This window comes from Anabrus simplex, chromosome 1, assembly GCF_040414725.1.
Source record: "Anabrus simplex isolate iqAnaSimp1 chromosome 1, ASM4041472v1, whole genome shotgun sequence".
In the NCBI taxonomy this organism is placed as follows: Eukaryota; Metazoa; Arthropoda; class Insecta; order Orthoptera; family Tettigoniidae; genus Anabrus; species Anabrus simplex.
In genome coordinates this window covers 1083003736-1083021421 of record NC_090265.1, presented here as the reverse complement: position 1 = coordinate 1083021421, position 17686 = coordinate 1083003736, and the positions used below count along the sequence as shown (strand labels likewise).

The 17686-nt window shown below is 38.3% G+C and overlaps 1 protein-coding gene across 1 annotated transcript in view; it reads left to right on the top strand.

Moving 5' to 3' along the window:
• LOC136876245 (thioredoxin domain-containing protein) overlaps positions 1-17686 on the top strand; it is a 74992-nt gene that overhangs the window by 30727 nt on the left and 26579 nt on the right. The window contains exons 4-5 of the mRNA XM_067150031.2: positions 12700-12861; positions 16546-16671. Coding sequence (XP_067006132.1) covers positions 12700-12861; positions 16546-16671 — 288 coding nt within the window. The remainder of the gene's footprint in view (positions 1-12699; positions 12862-16545; positions 16672-17686) is intronic.

The window sequence follows — 17686 nt, the reverse complement described above, 5'->3', positions numbered from 1 at the left end:
AATATGTATAGAGTTGTTTTGATTCGTCATAAATGTTATTCCCCTCATTGTTTCGTCCTGCCGCTTTCGGTCCCGCTGCAGCTTCATCAGCTTGTGTGACGCACCGCGCTCAATGGCTAGCTCCTGCTGAGTGTAGCGTGCTTGAAATATTGTATAAATCAAATGAAAGTTTAGTCAGAAGTAGTAGTGGCAGTATTAGCAGTAGTGATAATGAAATAGATGATGTAGCAGTGGTAAATGATGAGAGTGACGATGAGGAGGAACCAGTACTTGGAAATTTCATGTAGGAGGCTATAGATACGCATACAGGTCAAAGGGAAGCTTTCAACAGTGAATTATGATTCCTAGATTCTCCAATAATATTTAGACAAGTCACAGGGACAAACATTGAGCAGTTATCTTATCAGTTTCAGCTGATGGAAGGTTTGTTTACGTAGTACAAAATACGCTTCTCGGGCGGGAAACGGAATATTTAAGGCTGGCGCGCATCAGATAATACAGTTCTAAGGTTGCAGGAAATACGTTTTATCAGGAAATTAGCACCCAAGAGTGAGAAATCCAAACCTCAGAGACGTATCGCGTGTTCAAAACAGGGTGAAAAGAAGACATCGGTGTACTGCTGCCAGGAGTGTGCCTTGGGTCTCTGTCTCGAAGAGTGCTTCGAACTCTATCACACGGAACTAAATTACTAAGGAAATGTGAAACAATTATGTAATTATCTTCATGTACATAGTTCTACCATAAGGAATTCCAAATTTCGTGAATATCGGGCCACTCTTATACTAGTAGTAACGCTTTAAGTGAATCAATGTATATCAGTCGCGCGTAGTTGAAATCTCATCCGGCCGCGGGATAGGAAGCTCTTTAAACGGCTGCGACGCTGAGGGGTTAAACATTGAACTAGACCTGAAGACTTGAGAAGTGTTTCCTTGTATCGTATCTGCGTAAGAATACCATACCTTAATGATATCGAGGTGCGTTATAAATATATTGAATGCTAGTAGTTAAATAATATTGCTAAAGATCGCTTGATTTTTTCAGAAGTGAGGTTATGTGAATATCATATAAACAATAGCCTACTGCTATATCAACATGTTACTTAGTTTTCTATTATGTTTCAAGTTTACAAAAGAAAGCATATATATTTTCTTTAGCAGGGATGTCAGATTATTCCGACTTTTCGTCTGATGAAGAAGAGTTGATTTTACAATGAGCTCCTCGCGTCCTTCGGCACAGACGGAATCCGATTATTGAATTCTGTTAAATGTTCAAAATAAGATTTCGTTTATCGAAAGATGTTGTGCAACGACTAGAACTAATGTTAAGGGACACACTACAAAAACCTAGTCAAATAAATTATCCCCTGTCACCCATGTGTATGTTCCTAACAACTCTTAGGTTTTATGCTACAGTAAGTTTCCAAATGGTTGTTGGAGAGCTCTTTAACATTGACAAGTCAACGGCTTTCTCTTTCAACTTTGATGTCACCATATAGGTTCTTTTATTTTCTATTATATGTTTGTACCTTGATAGTACAATATCCACCAGATCGCCCTTTTATTTCTGTGTGAAGTTCCTTCCATGTTTACTTCGCAAGATTACAATATTTTCTTCTTCTCCTCCTTCGCCAGTCACGGCAATTTCGTATTTAATTTGTTGACAGTCACGGCGAGGTCAATCCCACTATTTAAGTATTATCCAACGGGCCGAGCTATTTCGTATTTCATTTGTTTTGCGGTGTTGCCACGTCCAATTTTTTGAACTCGAGATTACATTTGAACTACACATGTGTAAACAGAGTTCAGTTTTATACAACGCGATGAAGTCGTAATCTCAGTTCATTTTCAGAACTAAGTTCTTAATTGATCTCCAGTCAGATGTCTTTATACAACCGGGCCTAAGAGAGTCTTTCTGAGAATCTGTAAAGGCAGGCGGAGAGTGAGTGTCTGCCATTATAATGAAAACTCCCCAACCTGATTGTGACTGATGGTAGGCAATCTGGCCTACTATTACAATGAAAATTCCCTAACCCTGTCTTCATATGAGAAAATACGTCGGTGACTTCCCCGTCGTGTTTCTAGGGCAACATTAAGAGCTATGTAACTTAAAACAATGTTGCTCACAACGTTTACACTACCTAACCTAGAATTCTGTGTAGCCTACAGTTTAGAATTCCGTAGCGAAGCACGGGTACATCAGCTAGTTTACATCAATAAAATGCTCAAAGCATTACCTTCAAAACAAAACAATGTCCATCCAATTTACACAAATTGAACAGAAGTTATCACAAATAATTTACAGCAAGATAAAATGTGCACATTAGGCCTTGGCCACCGCGTATGAGGCTGGCGATCAAAGGGTTAAGGGATGTCGCTCTTCCTGTAGTTCACACATACCGATTTCTTGGGCTCTGTTTCAATAGTAAATTATTGTGGGAACCACACATGCATCAGTTAAAAACCAAATGTGCTAAGAATCTGAATATTCTGAAGTTTCTTCACGGCACCACTTGGAGGGGCAGACCACACAATGTTGCTACGATTTTATAGAGTACCTATTTTATCCAAGTTAGACTACGGCACTGCAGCATATAGATCAGCAAGGCAAAGCAACCTTGCTAAACTGAACAACATCCATAACTGCGGAGTTAGGGTAGCAACAGGAGCATTCTGTATAAGCCCCATTGCTAGCCTGTTCGCTGAATCTGATGTACCGCCTTTACACGTGAGGCGCCAACAAATATTATTGACCTATACTGCAAATTTGCTATCCCTGTGTATTCCAAAATGGATCCGTCGGTTGCACACTGCTTATCCACAAGCAGTGCAGCCGATTGGTGTGCGCTTGGATAGCAGTCACAGATTGTTTGATATACCTTCGGTTCCTTGTCTTGTCAGGCGACCAAGTAGGGTACCTCCGTGGATACTACGACAACCTGAAATAATCCTGGATCTTCACACTGGCCCAAAAGAGAACTTGGACCCCTCCATTTATCGGAGGCTCTTCCTGTCCGTTGTTAGCCGGTATCACGATTCAGTAGTTGTTCACACAGATGGTTCGAGAGCAGAAGCGAAAGTAAGCTGTGCGTTTGTTGTTGATAATAACAGGTTTCTTTTTCCTCTACCAGAAGCCTGTACTGTGTCCACGGCAGAGCTCTATAGTGTATTACCTTTGAAGTTCTGCGATATGTGCTGTCCAATGAACGCCGGCACTTTCTGATGTGCACAGACTCTTTGAGCTCGCTACAGTCTATTAATGTGTGTTTCCCGGTGCACCATCTGGTGCAGCAGATCCAAGACCTGCTGGCCGGGTGTTGGGATGGTAGCACTATAATCACATTCATGTGGCTCCCAAGTCACATGGGGGTAGAAGGAAACTAGTTAGCTGTTAGAACTGCCAAGGAGGCAGTTACATCGCCCTCGTTGCCTTACAAGGTATTTACTTGCGTATTAGACCCCTTCTTTTCCCACTTTTACAGCCAAAAGAAGTAATATGTGATAACCTCAAATTTTTTGCAGTGTACACATGATTTCTAGGCTATAAAGCGCTGTAAATTGTACATGTAAACATTCTACACTATTCTTTAACAAACTTATGAATGTATTTGAGTTATATTGGCTATTTTCATTGGAAGGCAGCATTTCTAAATGTATAAAGACAATAAATGGTGAACAGGGCTTTTAGGCCTAAATATAAAGTAAATATAGTCAGTTTTAGTTACTCATATCATGTCATTTGTTTCATCTCATTACAGTGGAACCTCGATTCTCCGTTTTTGGAGGAACCGCGAAAAAAATAGTACAACACGGGAAAACTGAATATCCGGGAACGAATGAACCATCAACAATTTGGCTAAATTTCACAAAAATGAAATATCTATTATTATAATCTTATAAACACTATTAAACCAAACCAAACTACAGTCCTAATGGACCTTCCGCCTACCAAGCAACCGCTGCTCATCCCGAAAGCCTGCAGATTATGACGTTACACATGGTCAGTGTGACGAATCCTCTCAGCCGTTATTCCTGGCTCTCTAGACCGAGGTCGCCATTTCACCATTCGATAGCTCCTCAATTAAAGGTAATCGTAGAATGAGTGAACCTGGAATCAGCCCTCATATGCAGGTAAAAATGCATCACCTGGGCGGGAATTGAACCCGCGCCCTCCGGGTGAGAGGCAGACAAGTTAGATCGCGGGGCTGTCTTCAAACATTAATTACCGGTATGCGACTTAAAAATCTCGAAACTTTATATTCACTTTTACCGGAGAAACTTTGTAAGTTTCCCATGAAAACTTCTTTTAGTTCAGCAACTTTGGTCAGCCAAACTTCGAAAATCTAATACCGGTAACGCCAAGCCAAACAACAATCAACCACAAGTAGTTTTTAATTCTCAAATCTAATAAAATAAAGCACATTAGATACAAAAGCGTCCAACATAATGGCAAAATCCCTTTTTAATATTCCATTTTAATTTGGTCACCGGTACCGGTATACAGTTCAAAGTCAGTTGATGGAAATAGTGTTCCGCAATAACAAATTTGGCGTAAATTAGGCCTACATCGACTTTTAAAGGTTATATTGAACTCTAGAATATGGTTACGAATGTAAATATTGAGTCTCGAAAATTCTTGAATGCATTATATTCAATTCTGCCCGTCACTAATCACAATCAAATTGGAAGAAGAAAAAATATTATCAAAACGTCAGAAATTACGGTTATTTATGACCTTGAGCTCAGCTGGAAATCGCGCTCGCTGTAAAAGTCGGTACAAGTATGAAATGCTACAAACGTCTTAAATGTAACATGCGCGAATAAAACGACAGAGGTTTTTTAAACATTTTAACACAAAAATATGAAATTCCCAGTCTTATATTAGGACCAAAAACAGTAATAGGCAATCCCAAAACCTCCCATGCTTTATGTATGTCAGGTGCAACATTTGTTCTGGTCTTGATAATATAATCGTATAAGAAGATATTAAAATACTAAATTTGTGTTAAGAAAAAACAGTTGCGATTTCTATATTATACGCAAATCTTTTCTTGAGCCCGATTTTTACGAGGTGTGGAGTAAGGAGGGAGCACTGCCGGTTCCGGTTATACTGCCAACTGGATGGAAATGAAATCTGAATTGAATCGATATGATCGATCTATATGAATTTTCTAAACATTTATTATCTTACGCCAACAACTGTGTCACACATACATTATTTAACATTATATAACATTTCTCGATGCGTATCTTGTTCCTAGCATGAATTATACAGTTTGGCTTTGCTGTGTAAACAACAGTACTAGTTCATAAAGTGTACGCCAGATGTTGCACAGTGATGCATAAGCGATTCATAGTTTGTGTTTCAAAGGTTGCCAATATGGATGTCGAAGATAACCGAGGTCTGCCGATTCAGCACTACACAGCTCAGGGCTCAAGAAAAGGTTCGCGTATAGTACAATGCCCTGAGGGAAGTGCCGGAAACCTGTTTGGCTATACAATTGAAAAAAGTAAAAAAGATAAACATCTAACCCTGGACATAATGTAGACGTTTTGCAAGTACGAACATTTGACGAAACTTGTTCCATCTTCAAGTAGATTTGTTGAAATGCACTCTGTCTCCTTCCAATTGTTGTGTACACTCTCTGCTTTATGATCTCCGAGGATTCTCTAAACAATGCCACCCGAATGCGATGCTAAGATGGTCCCGTATACTTAGTTGTCAAATGGCATATTGTTAAAAAAAAACAATTTTAATTTTTTTAAAATGGAAAGTTAAGCAATGGTAATGGTCATTGGTTCTTGCAGTTAATAAATGTTGATTTTCATTTATTTGCTTAGAGATTTTGAAGAGTTGTTTTTATGGCCTGGTTCCTTTTGAGATGATATTAGTTGGAAATGTTGGTGCCGTAGGCTATATTGAAATCTTTGTAGGCGTCATTAGACCACATTCCATGATGTGGTAAGAGTTTGTGATGTTGCTGTTGAGCATGTTGAGCTAAGTGTGTTAGTTGGAAGGGAACGTTGTTGTCATTCGGTGATTAGCCAAAGGTGTGACGAGTTCCCTTCGACCGCTGAGATGTTAGTTTACTTTAGAGTAACTGGCAGTTGCCGAGCTCTTACTTTAATGTGTTTTCCTACTTTTATTTAAAAATTGGATATAACGACAATCCACTATAACAAGTAAATTTTTCGCTGTTGTGAATTCTGGTTATAACGGACTTCTGCTGTAACTGGGGACATAAAATCTATATTATTATTGTTTGTTAGGTACGTGGCAAGTAAAACAATCGTTGTGATTGGATAGTTTTTATCACGTTTTAAACTTATTTCTCTCCAAAAAGTATCTATTGACCTGGGTTATGAAATATTAAATGATCATTTTGTTAATGATCTCGCTTGGTATGTTAATAGCAACAACCGTGAAAGTTTCTCAACTAAAGTAAACTAGTTTACTCATCCCGAGATGGTGCAGCTCTCTTTAGACACCCTCCCAATGGAGGGAAGTTACATGTACCATTTTTACCGCATATCAACTTTCCTGCCTTTCATAAATCTCTGGCAGTACAATACCGGGAATAGACTCCTGAAAATGGCAGCTAATTATGCTGACCCTTACGCTAGCGGACATTCTTTACTGCAAAACGCAGACATATAACATGACTGATGCATGCTTGCAGTGCACGTGTTGGACACAAAACTATTCACCTATTTGCGCAATGTCATCAGAGCTGCAGTAGGCCTGGACTACGGAGGCGGACATTTCTTAACTACAAAACACGGATTTGCCGCATGACTTTGATGCGTTTTCAATACCTGGGTCGTACAGACAAAACAATTCACAAATTTTTGCGATATTCTCCTTGTGCCCAGAAGCCTCCGTGGCTCAGACGGCAGCGCGTTGGCCTCTCACCGCTGGATATCGTGGTTCAAATTCCGGTCACTCCGTGTGAGATTTGTGCTGGACAAAGTGGAGGTGAGACAGGTTTTTCTCCGGATACTCCGGTTTTCCCTGTCATCTTTCATTCCAGCAACACTCTCCATTCTCATTTCATAGCATTTATCAGTCATTAATAAATCACTTTGGGAGTGGCGACCCCATCGTACTAACAGCATATATATGCTTTATTCATTACATCCCTGACCCGGTCAGTGACTGGAAAACAGGTTGTAGGTTTTCATTTTAATTTTTTCTCCCTGTGGCCAAGATTGTGTATTCAGATCTTAGTACAATCAGCATTTAAGGCTGCTTGAATGCAAGAGTTGTTCAGTAGATTTGCTGGCACTTTCAAGTGGCCCCTTTCTGGGCAGTTGTCCTGGATTTTTATCTGTCAAAACCAGCCCAACTCTCTCTTGCCTGTACTTTATCCTCGTCCAAAGATGGTTAATAATAATAATCATCATCATCATCATCATCATTCATTCACTGAGTGCTCTGTTATGATCCTATAGAGCATTGCCAATGTTTCACTGGACAACCAATGGCTCTCACTTCTTTAGAGTAGTACTTGAGAATTTCTGTGGGAAATCTTTCTGTCCCCATTCTTCAAACATGATTTTTCCACTTTTCTTGATAACCATGTATTGCTACCTTTCCACCCCACACCATTTGCCATAAATATCACATTAATTTGAATCTGTCATTCACTTCTCATACTGATCCAATTATCAGCATCCCATAAATTGAACAACCATCGTGTTCCTTCATATAATAATTGGTCAGTCCTATATTCCTAAATATGGCATTACCATGCCTGACGCCCATTTTCGCAAAAGTTATCAATTGAAATTATCTCTATCGAAAACATCGAAAAATTCTGAAAATGCCGAAAAATTCAAAAATTCCGAAAATGCTGAAAATACCTAACATTGTAAATGCCTAAAAATGCCGAAAATGCCCCACATTGGGCGCCAAATGCTACCTTTCCACCCCACGCCATTTGCCGCATAGAACCAAATGACTGCATGATAATCCCCCCAAAAAAATCGGGATACCGCCATATAGCACCATACGCCAAAGCGCCTGATGGAAAGGGACCTTTTTTGTCTAGAGTCAAATGCCACCTCATCAGGAAGGAACAAAAAAAATTCAGAATGATGGGTGAGCAAATGCTCTTCCGACCGTGCAAGGGTCTACTGCACCCTTCCGTTCCATAGAATCAAACCACCGACCTCCCAAGGCTATGGTGCGTTCGCGGCAGAAGATCAAAGAAAAGAACACATAACTAGCTTAAAGGCATAAATGAACGGAAGGAAACCTGGGATACAATGTTATTCGGCAAAATGACAGGCAGACAAAAATTTAAATACCTATTTATTGAGCCTTGATAAATCAAATTAATTAAAGGTTGATCCTGAATATTTATAGTATATCAATGTTGAATATGCAATGTCCAAAGGACTAAATACAAATTGTAAAGTGTAAAAAAAAAAATTTATTTCTCCTTTACCTCTTTCTTCTTCCCGACATGATGATAAATATTACATTATAATTTGTATAACATACTTTTTAAAAAAATCAGAAATATCCTTACAAATGCGACGGTTATCATTAATAACTTTCTTCACTATCAGAAGAAACAATTATTTATACAACAAATTAAATTGAAGGTAACTTGAAGTGGTCACCTAACTAAATTAATTATATTACAAAAATAAACAAAGAATAAATGAATGCTAGTCGTTATAATCCTAATCAAAATAAAATGACTTATGTTGGGTCCAGAAATCGAACCCACATCCCAATGGATCCAATGACAAAAATTACGAAAATAAAACTCGATTTGTCATCCACATAAAGAGTGAAACACGACTAAAAGAATGTATAAAAAAGGAAAATATGTACACAATATGAAAAATAATCAATAACAATATACACATGCAATTGGCTGTATATAAAAAAAAATGTGACAACAAAAATCCATGGTTGCCTCAAAACTCGAACCAATGATATCGAAGATGGCGTCGACAAACGGGACTAATAAAACTGCCTTTCTTAATTAATCATATAGTCAACAAATAAATGATAATACTAGCGTCCCAGTTAGTTAAATATTATTATAAGATCATACATGAAAAAGTCAAAGAACCCTTTAAACAATAATCGGTGTTGTACAGCTTTCATTCTAAGTGGAATAGCTCGAACAATACAGCATACGGTAACCCTCTGCAAGAGCCAAACCCTTTTCACTCTCCCCTCATCGTAAATCTCTGGACGTCAAAGCCCGGCTAATAATGGCTCGGTGTGGCAGAAATATCCTTTCAACATCTCAAGGTGAAAGCAAATCGTTTCCCTTAGAACACATATTTGTTAAATAATCTTATTTCATTATATATTCTCATATCATATTTCCAAAGCTCCACTGGCTTATAAATTCACTGTCCTGCCACAATTATATAATACAATATCAATCCACTGTTCATTGTCTCATATTCACATCCATCAACTCAGAATGACCAGCTTCGATTCCATCCGATTACAGAATACAGCCTAGGTTTTTCCTACATTTTAAAATCAAATCAATAAAGTCAAATATGGATTTTAAACATATCCATAAGGCTATTCTCATATTCATAAAGGGAAATTATTCGACATTAAAGGAAAACGCTAATCTCAATAGGAAGGCGTCTGTTCGATGTCTAGGCATGTCACAAGTTACGCATATAATTAATACAGCCATCTACAAATATATCATCATGCGAATTACATGAAAATAAGAGTGCCTTGCTATCCTAATGTTAACAGTCGATAATCCATTTTTACAAGCATAATCACCATGCATTATGATAATAAGCTTGGATATCACGTAAATAAATTATACAAAATTACGGCTCGGCTCAGAGCCAAAAACAAATCCACTATCTATTACATTTACCTAATCTAAGCACTCTGACTAACTAATATTTTATCATCACGTCAAATACATGCATTACGTTAATTAAGCCCATGAGTAGACTATTAATTCCATGAAATGAACATAAATGAATATGAAGACCACTCACAAGTTCTCTTTCTAATTAAAAAGAAATACATGCAATTTACATGTCTAACCTAATTTACGTGATCTGCATAATGAATAACCGCGCATTTATTAAAAAATTATTTCATTTTAGTACTTATCATCATGTCGTAACAATCCAAGGTTCGAGTCCCGGGTAAGACCCTGATTCTTTCCTTTTAAGCTTCCATGGTGTTGACGTTGGTCACGGGTTCATGTCCGTTGCTACTCCCGCTGAGCACGTTCATATTCCAATGGTTATCTTCTACACTTATAACAGTTTTTATGAGATTAAGACTTGTTGCGTCACTTTAACACAAAACATACAATTATTACAATATAATGAAAATACTCGTTGCATCACTTAAAAAGTTACAATTATACCATTCTGGCGATCACATAACTTCAACTTTTTTTTTAAATACTATTGTTTGTAGACAATTACAATAGTCTCGAAGATATAAACTGTACATTTACAGTCTGAAACACTAAATAGATCAGAACACCATCAAACCGTGGTTCTGCTTTGGATCCTTCGCGTGAAGTGGATGGGTTGTCATCATCGCGGTTCCTTTTATAAACTTTCCCCCTTCCATGCAAGAGACAATGGATAGTCCCCACTACTTTTTTTTAATTAATAGTTCCACGTGTCGTATGACATCGGTAATACACTCAAACGTGTGACTCAGATTCTTAAGTAGTCTGGTTATGTGCGGAACCTGAAATGTTCGGCCATTTATTTAAAATTAATTATCAAAATAATGCCCCTACAATGTCTTCCATGAGGGTGCTGCGTACAAGGGACGCTTAGCTTGTTATATAATGCAACGATTGCGTATTCTTCCACACGTTAATATATTATAAAGAATTAAAATTTTGGCAGATGTCTATAATTAAATCATATAACATCCCGAGGTTTCTCATATTAAATACTATGCATGTCTCGAAATCTCATCATAATAATGCGATTCGCGAGCTGGCAACATCGTGTTCGGCCATTTTTTCAACGGGTGACGGTATCATTATCGATTTTTCTGGCTTGAGATTTTCTTCCCTCTCTCTCTATCTGTGTATCCTTTTAGTTAAGACGGAGTGGTGTTTAGCAGGTTACAAAGGTTGTGTAAGCATGTGCAACCTAATGCAATTTTTTGTAACAAGTACGAGGGAGCTTTACAAAGGTTTTTCACTGCCAAATAATTAATAAATAAATATGTACATGACCGATAAGGTCACAGTATATTGTACTATCTATTCAATTTTAAGGTCCTTCAGTACTGTTCTATTTATTTTATGATCCCATCGAGCATATCCCACTGTTTTTCTTGTGTACACCCCCTGTGGGTGGGGGACACAGACGAAGAATACACCCATGTTATCCCCTGCATGTCGTAAGAGGCGACTAAAAGGGACGACCAAGGGATGATTGTATTAGAACCATGAAACTAATTGTGATTAGTACCATCATGCGGGGAACACCATGGGTCGCTTTTACTATGTTAGGTCCCAAATAGGTTTGTGGTTAGTAGCAACAGAGTGCGTTGCCGGCTTCTACAGTACCTGTGATTAGTACCACTTTAGGAACGATACCATTTTGGCTTGCATGATTAGTACCCACTATATGAGGAACACCACGGGATAGTGCAGGTCCCTGTGGCTAGTACACGTATTTGATGAACACCATAGGTTGGTTTGCCTGTAAATGGCGCCGCAATTTGCGAAACACCATCGGTCTGTACTCCATGTGCGAATTTCATTACCTGTGAGTAGTACCCTACTGTGTGGAATGTTGCGAGTCTATGTAGTTTTTATTAGTACTGCAACATGATAAATACCATGGTTCTACTTTCCTAGCAATAAGTAGCATTATGAGGGGCCTGTGACTTGGATTTTGGACCCCTTTAGACTAAAAGCGTCATCAATTTAGTATTATGCTATAGAAGCAGTCCCTTAGTCAGTAATACTTTTGTTTTAGTCAGTTTCTGTGAATGCAAGACATTGCGTGTCAGATCCACTGATTGTTTTAAATTCATATCCATCCATTTATTCTTCGTCCCCACGTTTTGAATTCTGGTCAGTGGAGGATTTTGGACTTCTAATTTGTCATTCCATTTCATCTTATTTCGTACCTTTTGGGGTCGATGACCTAGATGTTAGGCCCCTTTAAACAGCGAGCATCATCATCTTCATGTGTACATTATTTCATCTCGTAAGTGGTAGTTCTATTAGCATCCGTTTTCGTTAGTGTCCGTCCATGCTTCACTTTCATGGCATAGGTCTGGTTTTGCTATGGTTTTACATGCAAATATGCAGGCATGTCTTTGAACTAAGGATGGCTACATAACCTGGCTTATAACACCCAAAGTTTTAGTGTATTTTGTGAATTTATGGCATGTAAGCTTCCTCTCTATAAGATATAGCCCACATAAGTAATTAATTTACACTCTCCAATAATTAATTGTTTAAACAAATTTTGCTAGGAATGGATTCCCTTTTAAAAGCATTCATTTTAGTTTTTGTGCAGATTGTCGACTGTTGCAGGTCACCTTCATTAGGGGCAATAAGAGCAACATCGTCTGTGAACAAGATACCATCTAACTTCAGGATTATTATTATTATTATTATTATTATTATTATTATTATTATTATTATTATTATTATTATTATTATTATAACCAAATTTTTACATGTTTAAAATTTGTATACAGTTACAGCACAGATTGTGTTGAATGCCAACGACTCCAGGCTACGTGGGAAGCTGTGGGAGCAAAGCTTAAGACTCGTATGAATGTTGCTCGCATCAACAAACAGACTACTGGTGCAGTGACAGGACGTCGCTTTGGTGTTTCACAAGTTCCTTCCTTCATTTAGTAAGTATATTTGTGATGTTTATTTTATTTGCACTTAAGAAAATGTCTTGGTTATAGACTAAATGTTCATCCGATGTAAGTGAGAATAGTAATCAGCAGGCACGTTGGCTGTGTGGTTAGGGGCACACAGCTGTGAGCTTGCATCTGGGAGATGGTGGGTTTGAACCTCACTTAAAGAAATGAATTTCATTTTATGGGTCCGTATTGAACTTTGATTAAACCAAATAAAAATAATAAGCGAGTTATTCCACCTTTTCAATACAAATTAAATTGTGTTTATTAAATACACATTTAATGGGACTAGTCTTGACCTATTTAAAGGTCATCTTCAGCCATATCACGTGTAGAAAGTATTTGAAACACAGTTGTTTTAAAGATGGTCTTAAAACATAAAAGTTTGGCACCATGAAAATTTTTTATAGAATTTCCTGAAAACACATTTGTTGTAAGAAATTACTTCACTTAGCTGTAGGAATATACGAGAAGAAGAAGTCTTATAATATTCTTCGTAGTATTCAAGAACGTGGATACAATTCATAATTCACAGTCTTGATGAGATGTGGCAATGGGCATATATGCATAGTGTTGTAGTGGTAGAGGAGAAGTCTTCTTATGATATTCTTCTTATCACTGTAAAGCGTAGTGCAAGCTCACAGCTGTGCGACCCTAACCGCTCAGCCATCTCGCCTGATGTAAAGGCATCTGTAATAACGAGAATGTGTTTATAGTCCTTGGATGTACTCTCTAAAGGACCCACATGGTCAGTGTGGTATGTGTGTAGTGGAGTATCTTCTTTCTGTAGAGGATGGAGGTAGCCTTCTTTCCTCTTTTTCTGTTGACTAGGATGCAGGGCACACAGTTTTGTATACATCTTTCAGTCTTATTTCTCATATCTTCAATGTACTAGCCCTTCTTGAGTATTCTGTTTTCTTTACAGCAGTGTCCCCTTCATGAGCATTTCTTATTAGAGTATCTCCCCTTGCATTGCGCTTGGAATGACTATCAATTCTTGATTGTTGTCATTAAATTATAGAGCAGATCATGCTTTAAAAGTTAAAAAAATAACTATACATCACCATCTTCAGCGTTAACAGGTGAAAAAGAGTAAGATTGCACCCTTAGTGTATAGGCTTACTTGCCCAGGAGTATAGCTTCAGCTCTTTCAGTCATAATCTTCATTTTACAGTTGTCGAGCCTCTTCCACTCTGTCTTATTGAGATAGATTGTATTGTTAATGATGTCCTCCACTGTCCTTCCCCGGTCTGCAATGTCCATCCAGTGGGTACTTGGTCTTTCCACCATCTGTTTTCCTGCCACATGTCTCTCAAAGTTAACATAAACTGTCCTTGTTAGCTCCATCCTCATTACATGCCCAAACCACCTCAATCTGGACATGCTGACTCGATCTAACAATGATATCCCACCTTCCTTTCTATCCATGTCATTCCTTAACTTGTCCAGTTTTGTTATTTGAATTGTGGACCTCAGGAACTTCATCTCAACCTTGATGAGTCCTTAGTGAGGGTGCAGGTTTTGATACCATAGGTTAAGATTGGCATGAAGTGAACTTAACCAGCTTTGATTTTGTTGGTACTTTGGAATCCCAAAGGAGTGTTGTTTCTTTGCCAGTAAAAGTGAGCACTCTTCTGCACTTTGTTTGCCACCACTTGTCTTTAATTAGTTTGGTTATTTTTAAAGGATTCTATGATATGTTTTGCCAAATATCACTGGTTGCTGTTCTGTTTGTCTCGATCCTGTCCTTGGTTCTAATCATTAAGATTGGTAGATGAACGGAATCAGAAATGACCCAATTTTGTGAGGAAAGGTCATGATATGAGGTGTTTGTATCTCATGCAAGTGGCTAATGTTAATATCTGAGTGATTTGCTTCACGGATCACTCGCCTCCAATAACTTGTATACTGTGAACAGATCAGCAGTCACTTTGTTATGTGTGTATACACTGAGCGGCACAAAAAACGCAACACCCATTAAATGATGTGTAATTATTAATTATCTATTTAAACAAAGTGAAGCACTTCAACCAATTTTTTAAGACGGTGTATGGTGTTGGCGTTGCTTTGCGAGCAAACAATTAAGTGTTGATTGTTTATTGCACTTGCCTCAATTGCTTTTTCCTGCGGAACCTTGAAAACACATTACTGCACGTGAGCCAATAATGTTTTCCTGCTGTTGTAGCATTTATTGTTGTACCTTTAATTGTTCCCCTTTCAATCACACATGTTTGTAGGATTTTTCTGTGATTGTCATAATCAGCTTTCTGGAGTAAACATACCGTTAAGCCCTGAACAAGCTGCGAAAGCTGTTGCTTTGGTAGAAGATGGTCGCAGCATGCATTACGCTGCAGAAGTGTTGAGGACTACACCTTCCATGATTTCCAGAACCGTACAAAGGTACAGGGAAACTGGAGGCTTTGCATGGAGACCAGGATCTGGTCTGAGAAGAGGAACATCAGAGAGAGATGACCGCTTCTTACAACTTCAAGTTCTCTGCAACCGTCATACCACCGCCGTTGAAGCATGAAATCGACTCCAAGTTCGATGGGTCAATGTTAGTGAGAGAACCATTCGAAGAAGATTGGAAGAAGCCAATCTTAAGTCCAAAAGACCTGCTACAGTCCGGAACTCACAGGAGAGCATCGCACAGCTCGACCACGTATCGCAAGGGAACATCTTGACTGGACAGTACAACAGTGGGATAAAGTGTTGTTCACCGATGAGTTGCGATTTGGCCTCGAATCACCTGACGGAAGAGAGAGAGCCTCGAGAAGGCCACAGGAAAGGTATTCTCCTTGCACTTTCGCATTCAGGACGCCTTTTCAGGGTGGTTCTGTGGTGGTGTGGGCGGGAATCAATACAGCTGCAAGGACGGATTCGGTCTTCGTGGGGAATGGGAGCCTTACCGCACATCGGTTTGTGGAGGAAATCCTTCTGGATCATGTTGTGCCTTTCGCTCCATTTATTGGTGATTATTTCACACTAATGCACAGCACGTTTAGGACCAACTGGGGAAAAGAGCCCGTCAGCACTATCCAGAGACCCTACAGGATCTACGGAATGCCCTCTTGGAAGAATGGGAGATGCTTCCTCAACAGGACATTACCGCATTAATCAGGAGCATGCATGAAAGGTTGAATGCCATCATTGGTGCAAGAGGTACGCTTTTGAAGGTGCGAACAAAAGTCCCCGAGATCGTCTCCGAGGTCTGTGAAGTGAAAGTGTGCAGTGTATAACATCAAAAGAGAAGTGCATTACTTTTATGAGCTTACTCAATATTTCCTTGAATGTGCATCTTTGGCTTAACTTGTTTTATAATCGGTTTTCCTTATCATTGTTAGACACTTAGATGGAACCGTACCACAATATTCTATCAAAAGATAGTGGATTAGTGTCATCAGTTTTGAAAGAAATTTAAGTGTTGCGTTTTTCATGTCACTCAGTGTAGTTAGAAGACATGAATTAGTTTTTGAGAAAGATAAAGTAAAATTCTACTTCAGTCTATTCATTGGTTTTAGTTTTTATGTTACCTGCTTCTGTATTTGTTGAAATGCTCAGGGTTTTCTTTCATTGTGTTAGCTTGAGGAAAATCTAAATTCATGCTTGTATATATGTTAGTAAACATGTAGCTGATATCTTTTATTACTTAGTTTTACTTGTGTGTTGCAGTTTCCGCCAAGGAAAGATGTACCGCTACAATATTCCACGGTATGATGTGGGCTCATTCACAGCATTTGTTACGGACTGGTACAAAAATGCACGGATGGAGATAGTTCCAGTTCCTAAGAGTCCTTTGTAAGTATAACATAGTCGGTAAATACACTGTATATATGCAAATAATCCCCACGCCATAAGTAGAAAGGGAAAAATGTCCCCTTTTTGTAAACTTTAACTCCTTCTGTTGCTTTAGCTTTCAGCTGACACATTTCACTTGTGACCGCACATCCAAACTGTTTCACAACTAAGTTGTTTTTTTTTTCCACCTTGTCGATACACTAAATTAATTTTAATGCTTAAGGACACTTCCTCTAAAGCATTGATACTTTGTCATTATATGAAAAAAACAGTGTTATGTGGATAGAGATGTTTATAATATATAAAACATGTACCACTTTTAACCAATAAGTTGCCTTAAGCAGTTCAGTGTATTGACAAGGTGGAAAATAAAAAAAAAATACTTAGTTGTGAATCTGTGTAAGTGCGATATGGACCATGAAGCTGACTTTTGTCATCCAAACTGCCTCTTTTCAGTCACATATTCTCATATCTTGTTTTCAGTGCATGAACACTTTGCTCCTTGATTGCTTCGATTGTGATTTTCTCCAAAATTTTGAGGTTAAACAGTGTCTTTGGCAGTTTTTAAACATCGCCTGTTAAGCACCGGCTTTAGACAGCGCCAAAGTGATAAATAATGTCTTTGCAATGAAGCAGCCATATTTAGGCATTGTTTAACTGTAAACATAATTAAACTGGCCCTACTACTATTTCAATTGGATGGTGTTGTGCATCAACCAGCTAAGCGTCAAATCCTAGTTTTGATCAAAATGCGTTCAAAGGTTTTCACATTTAAAACCATCTTAGAAGAGAGATTTTAGACAAAATAAATCAATATTTGGTACAGTTACGTAATGAGGTGTGCGTAATGCTAATATTCACAAGAAAATTCATTCAGTGCAATATTTTCTTTGTTTTCCTAAAATTTAACTTAGCCGTATTTGCAGTTTACGGGTCGAAGATATGCATAAAGCGGCTAAGCACCAAACTGCGGCGGTTAACGATTTGATGCTCAGGGTTACGGAACTTGTAGTTA